General features: G+C 59.1%; 1 protein-coding gene across 1 annotated transcript; it reads right to left on the bottom strand.

The window, feature by feature from the left end:
• Positions 1-1,812: 1,812 nt before the first annotated feature.
• CD99 (CD99 molecule (Xg blood group)) lies at positions 1,813-17,134 on the bottom strand (the record flags this gene model as incomplete). Its single annotated transcript, XM_084258169.1, has 10 exons — positions 1,813-2,253; positions 4,059-4,112; positions 8,471-8,584; positions 9,087-9,167; positions 10,237-10,281; positions 11,761-11,841; positions 12,382-12,429; positions 14,937-14,981; positions 15,451-15,483; positions 17,122-17,134. 10 exons carry the CDS (start codon positions 17,132-17,134, stop codon positions 2,228-2,230), a joined length of 540 nt encoding a protein of 179 aa, XP_084114295.1. The 3' UTR covers positions 1,813-2,227.
• Positions 17,135-18,384: the final 1,250 nt, after the last annotated feature.

The following is an 18,384-nucleotide window of genomic DNA, read 5'->3' as shown; positions in this document are numbered from 1 at the left end:
CCCGAGTGGCCGCTTGTCTTGCACACTCCCTGGAGGGACGTGACACGCACGAGCGGCTGCAGGGACAGGACAGCTCCAGCCTCTGTTGGGGCTGGCCGGCCGCGCACACCGGGCAGTGACACAGACACCGTGTCTTCCTCCTGCATGGACCTAGGATGAGCCACACTTGCCGCCCCCGCGGCCACCCCAGCCCGTGCCCTGCCCCACGTAGACCGTCGGGGGCGCCGGGTCATGAGGCTGCACGTAAGGCAGTCGCCGAGTCCCCAGATCTGACAACGTGGTTCTTCACCCGCCATCGGCAAGTCTGTCTGCAGAGTCCGGGAACGTACACGCTGGGGGGGTCCCTGGGGAAAGTGTGGGTTCCGGCAGCTCTGGCCAGTGTCCAGCGCCCAGGGCTAGCTCAGGGCACAGCCCAGCCCTTGACGGCTGGGGACCCCAGCTTCCCGGACGAGTCGGGTCAGCCGCCATCAGGAATCTAGGCCGGCCTGTCTGGGAGGTGCCGGGACACGCCCAGGCCTCCGGCGTCAGCCACCCTGGCCTGTCCCCAGCTCACCAGGGCGTCTGATGCCCAGAGAGCCCGCCGCGTCGAAAGGGAAGCTCTGGATGCCTTCCAGCTGGGCTGAGGACCAGGGGCCAGCGAGACGCTCTGGGTGTGTGACGGGGGTCCCCACAGGGCCGTCATCTACTGCCAGGGCACATTAATCCCTGCATCTCTCCCGTCAGAGCATTTCACCCTCCTGTGGAGAGGTAATATACCTGCGGCATTTCCACACTAGGACAAAGGGAAGGAGCTGCTACAAGAGGAGTAGCTGACCTAGGGGAGTGCCTCTCAGCTGGAGGGGCAGGTGATACAGGGGAGTATCTCATTGCTAGGAGAGTAGCTGACACAGGGGAGTAGCTCACTCATTAAAGGGAGTATCTCATTGCTGGGGGAGCACCTGGTACAGAGGAGTATCTTGTGACTGGGGGAGCAGCTGACACAGGGGAGTCTCTCTTGGCTGGTGGAGCAGCTGACACAGGGAGTATCTCATTGCTGGGGGAACAGCTGATACAGAGGAGTATCTTGTGGGTGGGGGAGGAGCTGACACAGGGGAGTATCTCGTGGCTGAGGGAGCAGCTGATACGGGAGTACCTCATTTTTGGGGGAGCAGCTGACACAGAGGAGAACCTCATTCCTGGGGGTGCAGCTGGTACAGGGGAGTATCTCATGGCTGGGGGAGCAGCTGACGCAGGGGAGTGTCGTGGCTGAAAGAGGGCATAGCTGATCTAGGGCATATCTTGTTGCCGGGGGAGCAGCTGATACAGAGAAGTATCTCATGGGTGGGGGAGGAGCTGACACAGGGGAGTATCTCATGGGTGGGGAGGAGCTGACATGGCAGTATCTCATAGCTGAGGGAGCAACTGACACAGAGGAGTAATTCATGGCTGAGGAAGCAGCTGACCCAGGGGACTACCTCATTTCTGGGGGAGAAGCAAACAGGGGGAGCAGCTGACAGAGGGGAGTACCTCATTTCTGGGGGAGCTGTTGACACAGGGGAGTACCTCATTGCTGCGGGAGCAGCTGGCGGGCGGAGCAGCTGACACAGGAGAGTACCCCTCCTTGCTGGGGGAGCAGCTGAGGGCCAAGAAGCACTTGTCTCCCAATCTGACAAGTCAAAAGGAAAAGCAGAGAGAAAACCCCAGAACCACACGCGACGGCCAGCTGGGTCTCGGCCCCAGGGGGTGCGGGCAACCCCCACACTGTCCTCCTGGGGGGCCACCCCAGGAAAGCACCAAAGACAGAAGCAGGACGTGGTTTCCAAGTCCCTTTATTCATCCCGCGGAGAACATCCCCCTCCAGGGACGCCTGGAGGGAAGTGGCTGCCGGAGGCTGAGCTCCCCACGCAGAAGGCATGACCAGGGGCGTCCCGGTGTGTTCATGAGCACCCAGAGAGCCCAGTGGGGACCGTCCATGGCCCGCTGCCCAAGGGGGGCTCGGAGAGGCCGGCTTCTCCCATCACACGGAGACCCTTGGGGCGTCTCAGGGAGGCTCAGGTTCCCCTCTGGACGCAAACGTGTTGCCAGCAGGTGTCAGCTGCCCACAGGCCAACAGGCAGAGCCCACAGGTTGGAAGAATCCAGTCTGGGAGCAGGGTGGCCCCCTGAACTCCGCGGACGTCTTCTAGGGGTGCACGGGGTTGTCCGGGTGCCCCACTGTGGACCGGGGGCCTCTCTCCGCTGTCCGTCTCCTAGTTCTCCAGAAGCGTCTGCCGGACTGTCAAGGGCAGAGAGAAGGAGAGGTTTACGCAGTGACCCCAGCTCCCCAAACATGCTCCCCAAAGGGGGACCCCTCTTTCTACTTCAGCTAACCGGGCTCACAACTGACCCCCAGGAGAAGCAAGAACGAGACCTGACCTGCTGGGTGCTCCAGCCCGGCCAGCCAAAGTCGCAAAGAAAGCAGATACTTCCGGGAAATTGGAAGGAAAACGGGGCGAGACCCTTTCTGTAAGCCCCATCCCAAGACCGTCTTTGTCCCCCGAAATCACCCACAGAGCTGCGAAGCAGCAGGGCCTCAAACAAGGCAGCGGAAACGCGTGAGCGCAATCAGTGGGGTCCGCGTTGGCCTCTGAGCAAACATTCTCGTGGACGTGGGGGCTGCACCGTCCCCCAAGCTCACGTTGAGTCACCTCTATGGGGCTGAACGGTCTTGGGTGATTCAGGGAGTTGGTGACACTCTTCAGTGTCCGATGTGCTCACTGTCCTTTGAGTGACGCGTTGTCGTTTCAATCTTTTTTATTTATTTATTTTTTTTGTGGGACCCTCGCCGGTGGCCGGGGACCGAACTGGCGCTGCAGAGGCTGCGGGCAGCCTCCCAACCCAGCGCTCAACCGCTGCGCCACCAGGGGAGGCCCTCGTTTCAATCTTAAAGGGACTTTGTGGGGAGGAGGGAAGAGTTGCAGGGAGGAGGGAGGAGTTGCAGGGAGGAGGATTTGTAGGGAGGGAGGATTTGTAGGAAGGAGGGAGCATTTGTAGGGAGGAGAATTTTCAGGAAGGAGGGAGGAGTTGCAGGGAGGAGGGAGGATTTGCAGGGACAAGGGAGGAGTTGGAGGGAGGAGGGAGGAGTTGCAGGGAGGAGAGAGGAGTAGCATGGAGGGAGGATTTGCATGGAGGAGAGAGGAGTTGCAGGGAGGGAGGATTTGCAGGGAGGGAGGATTTGAATGGAAGAGGGAGGAGTTGCAGGGAGGAGGGAGGATTTGCAGGGACAAGGGAGGAGTTGGAGGGAGGAGGGAGGAGTTGCAGGGAGGGAGGATTTGAATGGAAGAGGGAGGAGTTGCAGGGAGGGAGGATTTGCATGGAGGGAGGAGTTGCAGGGAGGAGGGAGGAGTTGCAGAGACGAGGGAGGAGTTGGAGGTAGGAGGGAGAATTTGTAGGGAGAAGGGAGGATTTGCATGGAGGAGGGAGGAGTTGCAGGAAGGAGGGAGGAGTTGCAAGGAGGGAGGATTTGCATGGAGGAGGGAGGATTTGCAGGGACAAGGGAGGAGTTGGAGGGAGGAGGGAGAAGTTGCAGGGAGGAGGGAGGAGTTGCAGGGAGGAGGGAGGATTTGCATGGAGGAGGGAGCAGTTGCAGGGAGCAGGGAGGAGTTGCAGGGAGCAGGGAGGAGTTGCAGGGAGCAGGGAGGAGTTGCAGGAGGCAACCAGAGTCCACAGACTTTGTGTTGGGGGAGGGAGCTGGACCCCCACAAGACTGACACCGGGCAGGAGAAATCGCTGCCGGCTTTGGGGCGATCCCCACGCTGAGGCCACTTTCCCCAACACTGAATAAGAGGAAGCCTGACTCAGGTCTCAGGGGGTCTGGCTTTGGGAGTTTAAAATGTTTTAAAATGTCATGAAAAACTGTGGATTGTTCAGTAAATGTCTTCTCAACGGGTCTCGAATGGAGCCTCAGGCACCGTCAGGCCTTAGCTACGGCCTCGGTCTTCCCCACGAATCCCTCGAGACCTCGGGGCCACACCCAAGCCCACAGCCCCGCAAGGAGGGGGCAGGCCGGGGGCCCAGGTGGGGCGTCCAGGGTCCTCTCACCGGGCGGCTCGGCCTTGCTGCTGTGGTTCTCCATGCTCATCTCGCTTGGGTCGGCTGCAAGAAGAAGAGACCCCCGGCATGGTGAGAACACGAGAAAGGGCTCCAGGGGCCGCTACGGGGCTGCAGGCTCATGGACAAGAGGACTAGCCCCAAACCCCAGCCCCCAATGGTCCCAGACACCCCAGGACCCTGGCTCGGCAGGCGGGTGGGCCAGGGTCCCTCCGGGCCATGGCGTGTGCAGACACAACCTTGATCAGCGGCATCCAGCCCCGCCTTACAACAGACGTATAAGCGACACCCCATTTTAGCAAATGAGGCTCCCTGGAGACCCTCACTCCAACCTGAGCCCCCAAACTGAGACCCTAAGCTGAGCCGTGTGACACCTTCTCCCCAGCAAATCTCGTCCTCCTGCGTGCCCCAACTCCGGCACCAGGGAGAGCCCCAGCCCCAGCTCGCCACAGGAGGCAAAATAAAGGGGGCCTTGAGCGCCACAGTTTGCAAGCCTGTTCCACTTTGGCATTTTTCCCTGCAGACGTAGATGCTGAGATTTGTCAAACATGCCCCCAGAGACACGTGAGCCCCCTCAGACGCTCTCCGGGGTGGAGAGAATGAAACGTGCACAGGAGTCAGGGGTCAGATATGTTTATTTCTCTCTTCGTCGTCGTCGCTGCAGACACATGAGGACACGGACGTAAGCGGGACAGGCACTGAGGGTCTGCGACCCCGGCACCCCCTGCTCGGAGCTCAGATCTTTACAAAACTGGGTCCCTGCCGGAGCACGCATGGAGCTTACAATCCAGCCGGTCTGTGTCCTGCACCCCAAACATGGAGCAACAGCCGCGTCCAAGAAACGCAAGCCTGACCATCACGCAAAGAGGAAACACTCAAAGCAGGAGCTCAAGGAACATCCCTGTCGGCTGCGGTGACTGCGGTGGTCATCGGCCTGGACACGTGGTAGCCCGAACCCTCCAGGCGTTGCAGCCGGGACTTGATCTAATTCCACGGGACATAGAAATTTTCTCTATCCAAAAAAATACGAAGGGCTAGAAGGGGGATAGAGTCTTCGTACAGATGTCGAAAAGCAAAGGCAGATGGAATCGGAAAGCAAAGAGCCGAAAGGGAATAGATTCCGAGGGCGCTAACAGGACCGGGAAGGTCACGGGACCCACGGGAAACCCGTGGGGAGCAAAAAAATATGGTGAAAACGAGGTCCATGTGGGCACAAGTCGCTTCCGGGCATCCGGAGCTGGGAGGGACGGAGGCGTCAGGACGCCAAGGTCACAGCCCTTGAGCGTGTGTCAAGAGACCTCACTGCCCGGTCGGGCACCCACTCTCTGTGGATGCCCAGGACGTGTGCAGAGAACACTGTCCTCGGAACACGGGACGTGCACTGGGCTCGAGCCGCACAACCTTGAAATGCCGGAAGCAGACGGGATCCCTTCGGATGCAGGGGTGAGCAAGTCGGCCTCTCCGGAGACGTGCCCGGGGACACCAGCCCCTGTCCTACCCGCTCTGACACCCGAACTGTCAAATACCAAAGACGCCACATGGCTGGATAAATTAGGGTGATTCCTGGTGGTTTTGGGGGCGCTCGGGAACTGCGTGTAGCTATTAAGGCAGTTACGGCAACAGAGGCTTCCGAGTGTCTGCTTGGGGGTGTCACATGAGACTGGGGACCCATGGATTCAAATCTTCCACTGTGCTCATTCATCAATGGGGCGACCCACTTCCTCTCCGAACCCCCACATTAACCCCAACCTCCACAGGCCCCTGGGGGCGACCTGCCTTCCTCTCCGCACGAAGTCAAAAGACCAGATTTCATGCCCAGCACAGCGGAGGAAACACAGAGACGCTTGAGTCTTTGCCACGGGACATGGAAGGAGCCAGATGGCAGCATCTCCTTCTCGGGGAGACCCAACCCCCGGCCCTGCTCTACTTAGAATTTTCAGGTCATGAGATTTGGGGGTTTTCTGAAACGTGGGTGGAGAAGTTCACCTCGTTGGAAAAAAGTGATCAGAGACAGAGACGGACAGAGACACGAAAGGGGAGAGAGACATGAGCTTCTTCAAGGACGACACAGGGTTAAAAACGTCCTCGGTGCCCGGAAAGGCTCTGCAGGGGACGGGGGGGGGGGGGGGGGGGGGGGGGGGGGGGGGGGGGTCACCCGGCTGCTGCTGGTCCCTGCCAGCTCCTGCTTCCTGCCTCCTCACGAAACAACCTGCATTGCTTTCCCTCTGCAGCCCCTCGCCAGGCCCCAGCTAGCAGTTCCCACTCGGGGAGCCCCGCAGTCCCAGGAGGGGCGCAGCCGGGGTGCGCCTTCACTGGGGAGCAGGAGGGGGGGTGGCAGGGCGCCGAGTTTGCTTTAGAGTCTTAGACGAGCAACACCGAGCCGCCGGGCGCAGTCGAGGCCTGCAACGCTGCCGCCTACACAGTCGCGCCACCTGAAAGGGAGAGCGGGGTGAGCCGTGAACGCGGGGCCCGCGCTGGGCTCTGGCCACTGCGCGCACTTCCTGGGGGGAGCGGGAGGCGCAGGCGGCAGCCAAGACGCGCAGGCCACGTGCGGAGAGGAAGGAGCGAGGTGGGCGCGCAGGTGCGTTATGGAAGCTCCGGGAAGCTGCAGGCAGGAGGCAGGCGGGCGCAGTGGGGCGGAGCGGAGCGTGCGTGCGCGCAGGGCGCAAACCGACGGGTGTGTTAGCGCGAGGCGGCAGCAGGAGCCGGGCCGCACCCCAGCAGGTCAACCTGTCGGATCCCGCGAACACGCCAAGAAACGCGGATGGAAAAGCCCGGGAACACGTCGCCATGGAGACTAGAGCGCGCCCCGCGCCTGCAGCGCCTGGGCGAGTCTCTGGCTAAAGGCCTGCTCGGTGCTGGCACCGGTAGCTCAAGGCGCGACACCAAGGCTCTTGCGGAGACGCGTCGTGAGGTGTCAGCTCTGGTCTGTCTCTGCATGGTGAGGCCTCATCTGCTTCCACCCCCCTGGCCGGGGCTCCTCTGAGGCAACGTCAACAATCGCTGCCTGAGCTGTGGTTACTGCAGCCGCAGTCCTGGCTGCAGGGGTGGACGCATTTCCCCCGCCCGCGTGTGGCCTCAGCGTATCATCCGCTCTCCAAGCTCGGGTGGGCTGCTCTTAAAATGGTCATCCCAGATGGCCTCCCGGGTGGCCCACGGGTCAGTCTGAAGCTTTCGCTGCCGCAGCCTGAGTTTGATCCCCGGCCAGCCAGGGAATGACCCACACGGCGCAGCAGACCGGTCCTGTCTCCCCGCTGCTCCCCTCAGCAGTGTGTCTCAGGGGATCCACCTGTTCTGCTCCCCACTCTGTCTCTGGGGTGTCCTCTCACCCCTACACCTCCGGCCTGCACCCCAGCTCTATGCAAAAATTTAAAAAACAAAATAAAAGACCGTCTGAGACTAAGTCGGCACAGCCGCGCACACCTGGAGACTCTCGCGTAGGTGCCAAGCGCTTGCACCTCGCGGCTCTTTCTCTGTTCGTAAAAGGGTGCACGAGAGAGGCCACTGCAGTCCTTTCATCTTCCAAGCCGGACACCCAAGTGGTTAGAAAGACACTCGGGGTTCGGCCCCGAGTGACGTGGGCAGCAGCTCATCTTGTTTGTGTCACGTCCAGAGGCAAATAGCGCCCTTGTGGGGCTCCCCTGGCCCTTGCGACCAGGACCCTGGAATGGGGTCGGGCACGGGGGAGACCCTTTCCTTTCACTTTCTCTGAACCCCATTCCATACAGGAGCCAACACCAAATCCACTAGCACCCATGGGTGCATCCCCGAGCCCTGCACATGGGAGCTTCCTTATCACATAATCCCAGAGCTTCCGACGCCCCACACCTGAGGTCATGGGGACGCCCCATGACCCCACACCCAAGGGTTTTCAAAACCCCCCAGGAAGGGAACCAGCTGCCAGTGTCTGGAGGTCAGTTCCCCTGGCGGACAGGACGCTGCGGCCAAGGATGCGACTAGACCCAGCTGGACACTCGCCTCTTCCCACTCGACCTTCTCGCCCGCCTAAAATTCCCCCGTTGGGCAGAGTCCACCCCGGTCCCCTCCCCAGGTGACAACCCACGGGCTCGGGCAGCTTGCGGGGTTGGGCACAGAACAGGCAGCGGCGAGAGCCTGATGGGGATCCCATGCGGCTCCTGTGCTTGACACCCCGAGAAAGGCATCCCCGGGGTGGCCTTGGCTGCATGAGGGTCCATGAACCCCACCAACGCACACGTGTCCCCCCACACCCAGGTGACGGGGGACCTGCTGGGTCGGCCGTGGCCTCATGGCTGAGCTGAGCTGTTCTGGCGACTATGCAAGGAGCGTGGCTCTGCTGAACGGGCTCCCGCGCGGTTTTAGTGGTTTAGGAAGCAGGTGTTGGGTTAGTGGGGTGCACGGGGTGGGGGGCGCCTGGAGCTCACCGCTTTCCTTGAAGCACAGCTTCTTCTTCTGGTAGGCGATGAAGCTGGACACGGCGCCCACCACGGCGACCACGACGCTCCCGATGATGCCCGAGAGAACCCCTGGGGAGTCCGCTGTGGGGGAAGAGAGGAATGTCAGCAACCCCACAGAAGGTGCTCCTGGGGGGGGCCGAGGCGGCTGGCGCTGGGGGTGTCCACGGTGGGGCTCAGGCATGACCCAGCTGCTTCCTGGGGTGGGGTCTGCAAATTCCCCAGGGGAGGAATCATCAGGATGAATCCCCAATGGGTCTTGATCAAAAACGGGGTGCGCCGTGAACAAGGAGTGGGAGCAGAAAACCGACCTCAAGGGAGGGTGGTTGGGGGGCCGAGTGTCGCCTGATTCCCCCAACATGGTCTCTAATCCTGCTCCGCGACGGAAGGGGTCGGCGGCCACACCTCCGTTTCCGGCGGGGCACCTCTGTGACAGGCGGGGCAGACGTGGCCCTGGGGTCAGGCCAGCACTGGCGGCGCCTCCCTGCTCCCCGTCAGTGCTAGGGCGGCACTGAGGGCGGACCCCTGCCCCCTGCTCCCCAGGCCGTGGAAGAGAACCCCAGGGGTGAGGACATGGGGTGCATACCCTGAGGCGCCCCGCCATTCTGAGTGTTGTCATGTTCATCAGGGCCAGCACGGCCACCGTGTCCACCGCGGCCACCGCCTCCTGCAAGACAGAAACCACTGGGGTGAATTCTGGCTAAAAAACTCACCACAAGGACCGAGTCGCATCATCCTGACTTGTGACCGACCCCCGAGACAGTGACCAGGCCACAGATATAGCCAGGATCGGGGAGTCCTTTTCAGTGGCTGACCGGGCATGGCCCCGAGTGTGTCCTGGGGTGGGCAGGGGTCCCATCCACCCCCATTGGGCCACCCGAGTCCCTGGCCATGGCTTCCCAGTGATGCCAGGCTACATGATGGACAGGAAGACCAGCTGCTGTGGACACAGGACCCCGTGACTATCCAATGGCCCTGGACCCCACACAGTTGAAATCCACTGTCCACTGGAATGATCCACTGTCCAGAGGAATGATCCTCTCCCTCCGAGGCTCTTGAACATTTTCTTTACTCTACTGATGGGAGTGGTCAGCTTTCCAGTGGACACGGGCTGTTGGGAGCTAAGATGGAGGGGGCAACATTTTCCATGGAGTTTCAAAGCCTCAGGAGGTTGGCGCCCCAGGTCCCTGAGTTGTTGAGGGACTCAATGCACATATCAATAGATAGACATCGAATAAATAAAGGTCAATACACCCTAATGATTACCAATGGCTCTTATTCTACTCGTTTATTTATGATATTTAAATGCTGCGCTGAGCCCTACTCGGTCCTAAGATTCTAAAGAGAGGTAGGAAATCTCCAGCAGTGAATCTGTCGACGAGGGTCCTCTGGGTAAGTCCTGCCACTCCACGACTTGGCCTTTCGTTTCTACACTCATCAAGTTGTAGGACGCCGCGCGCAACTGGCAACGCTGGAGCGCAGCAGTAGACACGGGTGGCTGGTAGACCAGATGGCTGGTGGGTGCTGTCTACCTCCAAGGCCAAGGGTGGGGGGAGCTCCCCAAGCTCTAAACACAACTCCCAGGACCCGGCCTCGTGGGGCAGGTCTTGCCTCCCAGGCTGGCAAAAACACTCCCCAAGAGCCGCCATGATTTCACCGAAGCTTGAGACTCTGGGTCTTGCTCTGATTGCGCAGAGCAGGTGAGTCACAAGGGTGGAGGAGAAGGGCCACTGTACCTCCGTCTGCCGTCCCGTCGAAGAGGTCGGAATCTGAGAACCCACCTAGGAGAGAACAAGACAGCGTCAGCTTCCACACTGCCGCGGCGGGAGGGTATTAATGCCTCAGGGTGACAGAAATACAACGGGAGCCAAAAGCCAACGCAGAGGGCACTAGGATCCCCAAAGGGACCACATTACGGGCGGATCTCGCAACTACGCAGCTCCGACAGATCCCCACACTCTTGGAAGAGTCCTGGGAAAGTCCTAGAAAAGTCCAAGATTTCGGATAAAGATGACACCAGAAGAAATGGAAGTCAGAGGACTGGCAATAACTGTTGTGAATGGCTGCATCTGCCACAGCCCCCCTGGCCTTAACGACCCCCGCTTTTCTCTCCCTCCACCCAGTTGAGCATGTTTTGTGCCCAATTCTTGGCCCAAAGGAGGTTCCAAGCAAAGGCTATTTACAGCCGTGTCTGTCCAGCTTGGGGCTCTTGCGGGTGGGAGCTGACAGGAGGGTGTGAGAGACGGGAGTGGGGAAGCGACTCATACCAGCTGACATCAGCGCTTATTTTATAATAAAGGTGAATTTAGGGGTTCAGGGGCTAAGACACAGCGACATCAAGCTATCGCCAGCCTCTCCAGTACGATTTCCATCCCCGGCCAGGGAGCTGACCCACAGGGCACAGCAGACCCCTCCTGACTCCCCGCTGCTCCCCTCAGCAGTGGGTTTCAGTGGATCTGCCTGTTCTGCTCCCCACTCTGTCTCTGGGGAGTCCTCTCACCCGCCCCCCGCACCTCTGGCCTGCACCCCAGCTCTTGTATGCATCAATAAATAAATCTTAAAAAAAAAATAAAGGTGAATTTCAAGGCATTTCAGGCTGCGTTTCTGCCTTCAAGTCAGGCAAAACTTCCCTTCCTCGCTCCCAGCCCAAAGAAAATGATCAAAGTCGATTGTTTTTTCAAAAATTCGGAAGCCACAGACGACAGCTTCCTGGGACGTGGGAATAAATAAACTATCCGAAGGCGAGTGGGGCTCCCCCACACCCCGGAGCGGCTCGTCAGCACCACCCACAAAACCTGCTCTTCCATCCCAGAAGGGAACAGAAAGCTTCATTACGCTCACACGGAAACCGCGTGATGGAAAAGCAGCGCGTGGCCTGAGAACACGCGTGTGGGAAACGAGCAGGCAAGACCCGTCACGACGGGAAGGAAGTGGACAGTTTCCCGTGATTTTCCTTCCGCCACACTGACAAGACGTGGCCGATGTTGGGGAGACTCGGAACTACCCACCTGGGATGCGCCAGGAACAGACAAAGCAGCTGCGAGGTGAGTGGTTTCTCCACAGGGAACACGCAAGCGCAAGCTTTTCCCCCCACGGATCCCACCGAGTCCAAACCCTGCACCCCACAAACCCTCGCAAGTCAAATCTGCAAACTCAAAAATCCAAACCGAAATGATCTTTGGCGACGGCTGCTTTCCTCCACCGAGAGGTGGTTTCCAACAGGGACGTCACACCCCGAAAAAGCACCCCCAGGGTCTTACCCGACGATCCCGGCTGCTTGGGGTTGGGGTTGGGGTGGGGGTTGGGTTTCGGCCTGGGTCTGTAGGTCGGTCGGGGGTCATCTGTTGAGAGAAGCGAGTTGATTATGAGTAAAGACAACGGCAGGTGCATGTGCGTCTACAGATGCTTGACTGACCAGAAACTGGACCGTGTCCTTGGGGCCGTGGGGGACACGGGGCACAGCCACCCCCCGATTTCTCCCCACTCTCCATGTGTTGCCAAGCCCCGCCAACAGGCGTCCCAACTGGCTCTGGAATGTGCGGGAGCTGGGGCCAACCGAAGACCAGAGCCCTTACGGAAGAGAGTCAAGAATTTCAATATGGCGGCCGAAGAGCGTTCAACCCACAGTGGAGGCTCCTCCGGGGACAGAGGGCCCAGAGTGGACACCCACCCCGTTTCTGTCCCCCCAGAGAGCTTGAAAATAGGAGCCGGGGTCAAGACATCACAGCCAGCCAGCGACAAGAAGAGTCGTAGGTTTCAGCTTTTGGGGTCAAAGCCAGTTGGCCTCATCGCGTCCAAGAGCCAACGCTCTGGGCAAGGACAGCGGCGTGGGAGGGGGACACTGGCTGGTCGGCCGCGCAGCAGACCCAGGAGACACTCACTTCTCTCCCCACCACCGCCGAGGGCATCTTCCAGGTTGAAGTCGTCCCCTGGGGGAGGAAAAGCGGTTGTGAGACCACGGTCTGCGTAAAACCTGGGGACCCTGCAGCCCCAGGTCTGGGGACACTTCCGGAGGATCAGCCCGAGCAGGCGCTGCACGGAACCCCAAACTACTGCCCGGTCCTCGCAGATGGACAGAGACCCACAGGAGCGGCTGCAGGTCAAGCGTGCTCCAGGAGGCCTCGCGAGGCGGGTCCTGCGAACGGCATCTCCGCTCACAAACACTTCAGAGCTGCCCCCTTGGGTTTGGGGGCGCTTCTGGGAGTCCAGGTGTCTGGGAAACCCGCAGACCCCAGCAGGGAAGGGGTAGGACACCCCAAGGCCCCAGGATGGAGAAGCAGCTCAGGTTCTGGTCCATGGTGCCCGCCCCATCCGAGGCGGGATCTGAGCCGGGAAGAGTCACCCCTTCACTCGGAGATTGGGGCCCGCAGGGGGACCCCAGCCCCAGTGGCCGGGCTCCAACTCCATTCTGGGATCCTGTGGGGTCTCGGCCCCGGAAACGTTCTGCCAAGACAGGAATTTGCACGTGGGAGAGGAAGCACCTGGGGGCGGTGCCCAAACTGATCTCAGCCCCCCATTCTTTGAAGGTTTTCGCCTTTATTGTGGGTGCCCTGTTTGGGGTGTCTGGAGCCTGGTTCTATGATTTTGATATTTCCTTATAAACAGGGCAGCGCCGTGTAGACGCGGTGAATCTACGTGACGTCTACTTTACACACGGCTTCTGTCCTGAGGTCTTTGTAGGTGGCTGGTGTCCTCCTTGCTCAAAAAATATTCCCAATGGGGGCTCCCTGGGGGCGCAGGGGGTAACGCTCTGCACCATGACCCCGTCACCAGCCTCTGCAGCACGACTTCGATCCCCGGCCAGGGAGTGACCCACATGGCGACCCCCAGGAGACCCCTCCTGTCTCCCCGCGGCTCCCCTCGGCAGCGGATTTCAGCGGATCTGCCTGTTCTGCTCCCCACTCTGCCTCTGGGGAGTCCTCGCGCCCCCCAAAGCTCTGGCCTGCTCCCCAGCTCAATCAATGAAATAAATCTTTAAAAAAATTGACGATGATTAAGGTGATTTCAGGGATTTGCTCCACTGGATCCAGTTTCAGCGCAATTGACTCGACGTATTTGCTAACGTGGGTTCAAGTGTCGCGTCGCCCTCTCTGCAAATATCACCCACCTATAAAATATTTCTATTTATATTTATAAATAGAAATATTTTATAGGTTTGTTTTCTATGTTCACGCGTGTGCAAGGAGGGGCTTAGGCTGATTTTATATGTGTCTGCGTATGTGCAGACACTTACATGTCACGGACACAGGTGGACGGGATCATTTTTCTAATATTTTTCTGGTTCTTTTCCTCTTACTGGCGGGTTTATCTAAATGCGCAGCTACTCCGGTACCGACAGATAAATGGATTATGCGTTTTATGGACTGAATCATCCATGAAAAACGAATTATGAGCATATGCAACTCTGGTCTGTAGTGTAGAGAGTTAAAATATATATTTCTATATTTCTATCTTAAATATAATATCAATATATATTTTAAAATATAAGACATCGTTTCACTATGCATTTAAACTATTTCATAAATATGTGATAAATGTATTTAATAACATATATCTTATATTTGAAAATATAAGGAAATATTAATAAATATTTACTAACTAGATTTAATGGTATCTATGTTAGCTTTCAAAATATAATTAATATCAGCAAATATTTAATAAATAGATTTCATAACATAGATGCTGTATTTAAAACATATGTCATATTTAAATATATAATTAAATATAATTAACATAATTAAATATTAACCAATATACTTAATAGCATATATAATATGTTATATTTAAAACATATGTAATATATGTTATATTAAAAAACATCATGAAATGTTAACACATAGAGTTAATATTAATAAATATCAATAAATATATTAACGAAAATGAATATTAACTATTAATATCAAATGTTAATAAATAATAAATATTAATAAATATTAAACGCTAATGAATGCACTTAATAACATATTATATTTAAAAATATAGGAGGAGAGATTATAAATCTCTGCAAATATCCCCCAACCATGATTTTTTAAATGCGCGCTGATATATTTATAACCATTCATCCAAGCGACGTCATTTTATAAACACGTTTTGATAACCACAGAAACGCCCTGTCCACGCCAGTGTCCACAGTGGACAACAGGTTTGGGGCTTCATCTCGGGGTTCGGCTGCCTCAAAGGGCCTCACGCAGATCTACCTAAACAGGGACCCCCCGAATGGCACCTTCACCCCAACCCGCGCGCGCACAGGGTCATTCTCGCCCCGCGGGGCCTGAGCCTGCGCGTGTCCCGGGCCGGGCCAGGCCGCGAGTGACCACCGCGGCGCCCTCCCCCGGCGCCTGCCCGGGGCCCCTCCCCGACGCGCGCCCCGCGTTTCCAAAGTCCCAGCCGGGCCCCAGACGCCCCGGCCGGGCGCGCAGGGCCGGCGGCCTCTCACCTGCGCTGGGCTTCTTGGGCGCGGCCGTGGGCTTCTTGTCGCCGTCTGGAAAGAGGACACATTGCAGCCACTGACCCCTCGTGTGCCCGGGACACGGCCCCGGGGCGCCCCGACTCCTCCAAGGCCGGGCGCGGGGTGCGTGGGGGGCACTGCTGAGCCCCCTGGGCGGTCACCAGGCGCCCCTCCCTCCGCGGGGACCTGCGCGCGCCCATTCCCAGGATGCGGAGAGCCCGGGGTGCGTGGCCACCTGCGGCTCGCGGGGCAGCGCCCACCCACGGCTGCACCTCCCTCCCGCCTCTGGCGCGCAGCCCTCGCCCGTGGGACCCCGAATCAGCCCGTGGGAACCCGACTCTGCCCCATCCCCGGGCCCCGGGCGCAGCGCGCCGAGGTCTCCAGGGCCAGAGACGCGGGGCCCCCGCCCCCCACCGCGCCGGGAGCCCAAGGAAGTGCGCCAGGTACCCCCGCGGGCCGGGCCCCGACAGCCCGCGCTGGACCAGGGACGAAGGCCACTCACCGTCGAGGGCGTCCCACAAGCTCAGGTCATCACCTGGGGGAGAAAGAGCCAGTCAGGGCGGGCGGGAGGACATGGGCGCATGGAGACCCCCCCCCACCGCGGTCCTGGGCTGGGGGCTGCGCCGGCAAACACAAGTGTGCACGCCCAGGTGTGTATACCTGTGTGCAGGACAGGTGTGCACAGCCATGTAGAGGACAGGTGTGCACAGGTGTGCAGGCCCAGGTGTGCATGTGCACCTGACTGCTTAATAACACCCCTCCCTGCTTACTCCCCTGTCCCCCCATGACCGCGCGCCTGGCCCACCTGGCCGCCCCCTCCTGGAAACCAGTCTCCCCAGAAGACATCCCGCTCCCACCCGCCCTACCTCAGTCCCCCTACTGGCCCCCCAAGACCGAGCACAAGCACCCAGGCACAGCAGACCCCAGGCTGCCAGGTGCACCCCGCTCTCCTTGCACCCCCTGCTGCAGCATCGAGGGGTTCACCTTCTGCGCCCCAACACGCCCCCGCCCACTCGCAGGCGGGATCCGGGGTCCAGGCAGGGCTGAGGGCGCGCATCAGGGAAAGGGAGACTGTGCCCCTCGGGGTCCCCCCATCCTGCCCCTGCCAGGCGTCTGGGCAACCCCTCCAAAACGTCCGCGGACGAGGGAACCACGCGACACCCCCAAACTTGCAGCTGCTATGGCTTCACCCCGGCTTCCGCCTTTGGGAGCCTCCTTCTTGGAAACACGTCCCCTCCCTCGCCATTTGCGCCCCAGATGACTCCAAAATTCAGGCGCGCTCCACCTGGGAACACCCCCAAGCTCAGAACGGTGGAAGCTGGGGGGCCAGGGGAGGCCCTCGGTGCTCTAAAAAGCCAGCCTGGGGTCCCGCGAGCATCCTGCGCTGGCATAACCGCCCGGCGCGTGCGCGCAGGGCAGCAACCCCTTTGCGCGCCGGGCCTCCGCCCAGGGGAAGCCCCAGGCCCCCAGCCAAGGCCATGGTCAGGCAGCCCGCGCCCTCCTGGCCAGCTGGAGGCCACTGCGATCAGGCGAGGGGCGGGGGCTCTGGGGAAACCCCGGGATGGCCGCAGCCCGAGCGCGCAGGGACGCATGGACACGGAAGGAGGCTGCCCAGGGCCAGCGCCCCCTGCCTGGGAAGGCGGGGACAGTGCGGAGCAGAGCTCAGGGCAGGCAGGGTGGCTCAGGGCACAAAGGACAGGGTGAGTCACCGCCTCCCCACCCCTCCCTCGGGCGGCTGCTCTGTTGTCTCAGGCGGTGAAGACGGGCCTCCTCCGGCCTCAGCCCAGACCCTACTGGTGAGTGACTCAAATTTGTTATGGATTTTGGCAACCGGAAAGCACCGCGTCCCTTTAGGGCTGCAAATCAAATTATTGCCCAAGTAGGCAAATCTGCAGCTGGCAAATGCTGAGGCGGGACAGGGCCGAGGAAACAAAAACCTAAGGGGAGCGTTCCCGGGTGAAAGGTGCACCCCTGGGGTCCCTCGGGCACCTGCAGTGGCCACAGGAACTCCTGGGAGGAGTTTTCAGGCTCCTTGACCTTTGTTCCGAGCCTCAGCTCAGCCACAAAGGCCCTTCTGGCCGCGCCGGGAAAACTCCTATTCATGCCTCAAAACCCCGGACAAGGCCACCTCCTCTTGGGAGCCCCTCGGAGAGACGGAAAGCATTTTCCTCACCAGCCCTCTCCATCGTTACGACACCTGCCTCTGAAGGGTGCTCCCACCTGGCCCACTGCAGCTCCGCACGGGCCATCATGCTCACACCTTGGCTTCTGTTTGCCCAAGCTGCTCCGCCCGCCTGACCAGGGCCCCCTCCATCAGGCTTCCTGTGTTTGAGGGGGGAGGGGGGTGTTGGTGGAACGTGGGTGCACAGGTCAGATGTGGGAGGGAGGAGAGGGCAGCAGTGAGTAGAAACTCTGGGCAAATGGTTCTATCACAAAAGGTAAGAAGGAAGGAGGAGATCCAGGGCCCAGGAAAAATTCAACAAACTGCAGGTAGGGGGCGTGGGAGGCACTGAAATCAGATCGACCTCGTCTGTGACATCAGTAGTTACCTACGGAGGCCTGACCTGGAGAGCCCCCCGGGGTCCTCAGGAGAGAGGCCCCCAGATGGAGTGGACAGGTTTGCTGGATTGGATGTGGGAGGAAGGAGTTGGCAGCAGTGACTGGAAACTCCGGTTTGAAAATCTGGGCCAATGGTTCTATCACAAAAGGTAAGAAGGAAGGAGGAGATATAGGGCCCAGGAAAAATTTAAGAAACTCCAGCTAGGGGGCGTGTGAGACCCCGTGAGTGCAATCAGATGGACCACGTCTATGACATCAGTAGTTGCCTACCCGAGGGCTGACCTGGAGAGAGACTCGGGGTCCTCAGGAGAGAGGCCCCCATTTCCAGCAGGTGGACACAGAACCCCCTGTCCCACAGCGGGGCAGAAGACGCAACCTGCAGCCCCCCAGAGGCTAATCTCTGTCTTTCCCTGCCCCGGGTAGTTCCCCAGGGTGAGTCAGCTCCTTATCAGAGATATGCAGAGAATGCAGAGATTGCGGTGAAGGTGGTGATAGGAGGGGTCAGGGAGCCGCTGCTCTGTCCCCCCCCTAGAGCTCACCCATCTCCCTACCCATGTGTCTGTCACCCACACGCTTCTGTCTTCTAGCTCCAGCCACCGTCTTTCCTATGCGGCTACCCAGCTTATTTATTATATGTTTATTTATCAATCCATTGAATATTTGTCTGTCTGCTATGTGTCATTTGTCAGGTAGGCAGTATATTGTAGGCCTATCCGGTAGGCATAGATTTGTGTCTATCTGCCAATCCATGCACCCACCCAGCATCCATCCATCCGTCCGTCATCCATCATCCATCCACCATCCATCCATCATGCATCCATCATGCATCCATCATCCATCCATCACCCATCAATAATCCATAATCCATCACTAAGCC

This window comes from Talpa europaea (genome assembly GCF_964194135.1).
Source record: "Talpa europaea genome assembly, chromosome: X".
NCBI classification, from domain to species: domain Eukaryota; kingdom Metazoa; phylum Chordata; class Mammalia; order Eulipotyphla; family Talpidae; genus Talpa; species Talpa europaea.
This window is presented reverse-complemented; position numbering and strand designations above follow the sequence as displayed.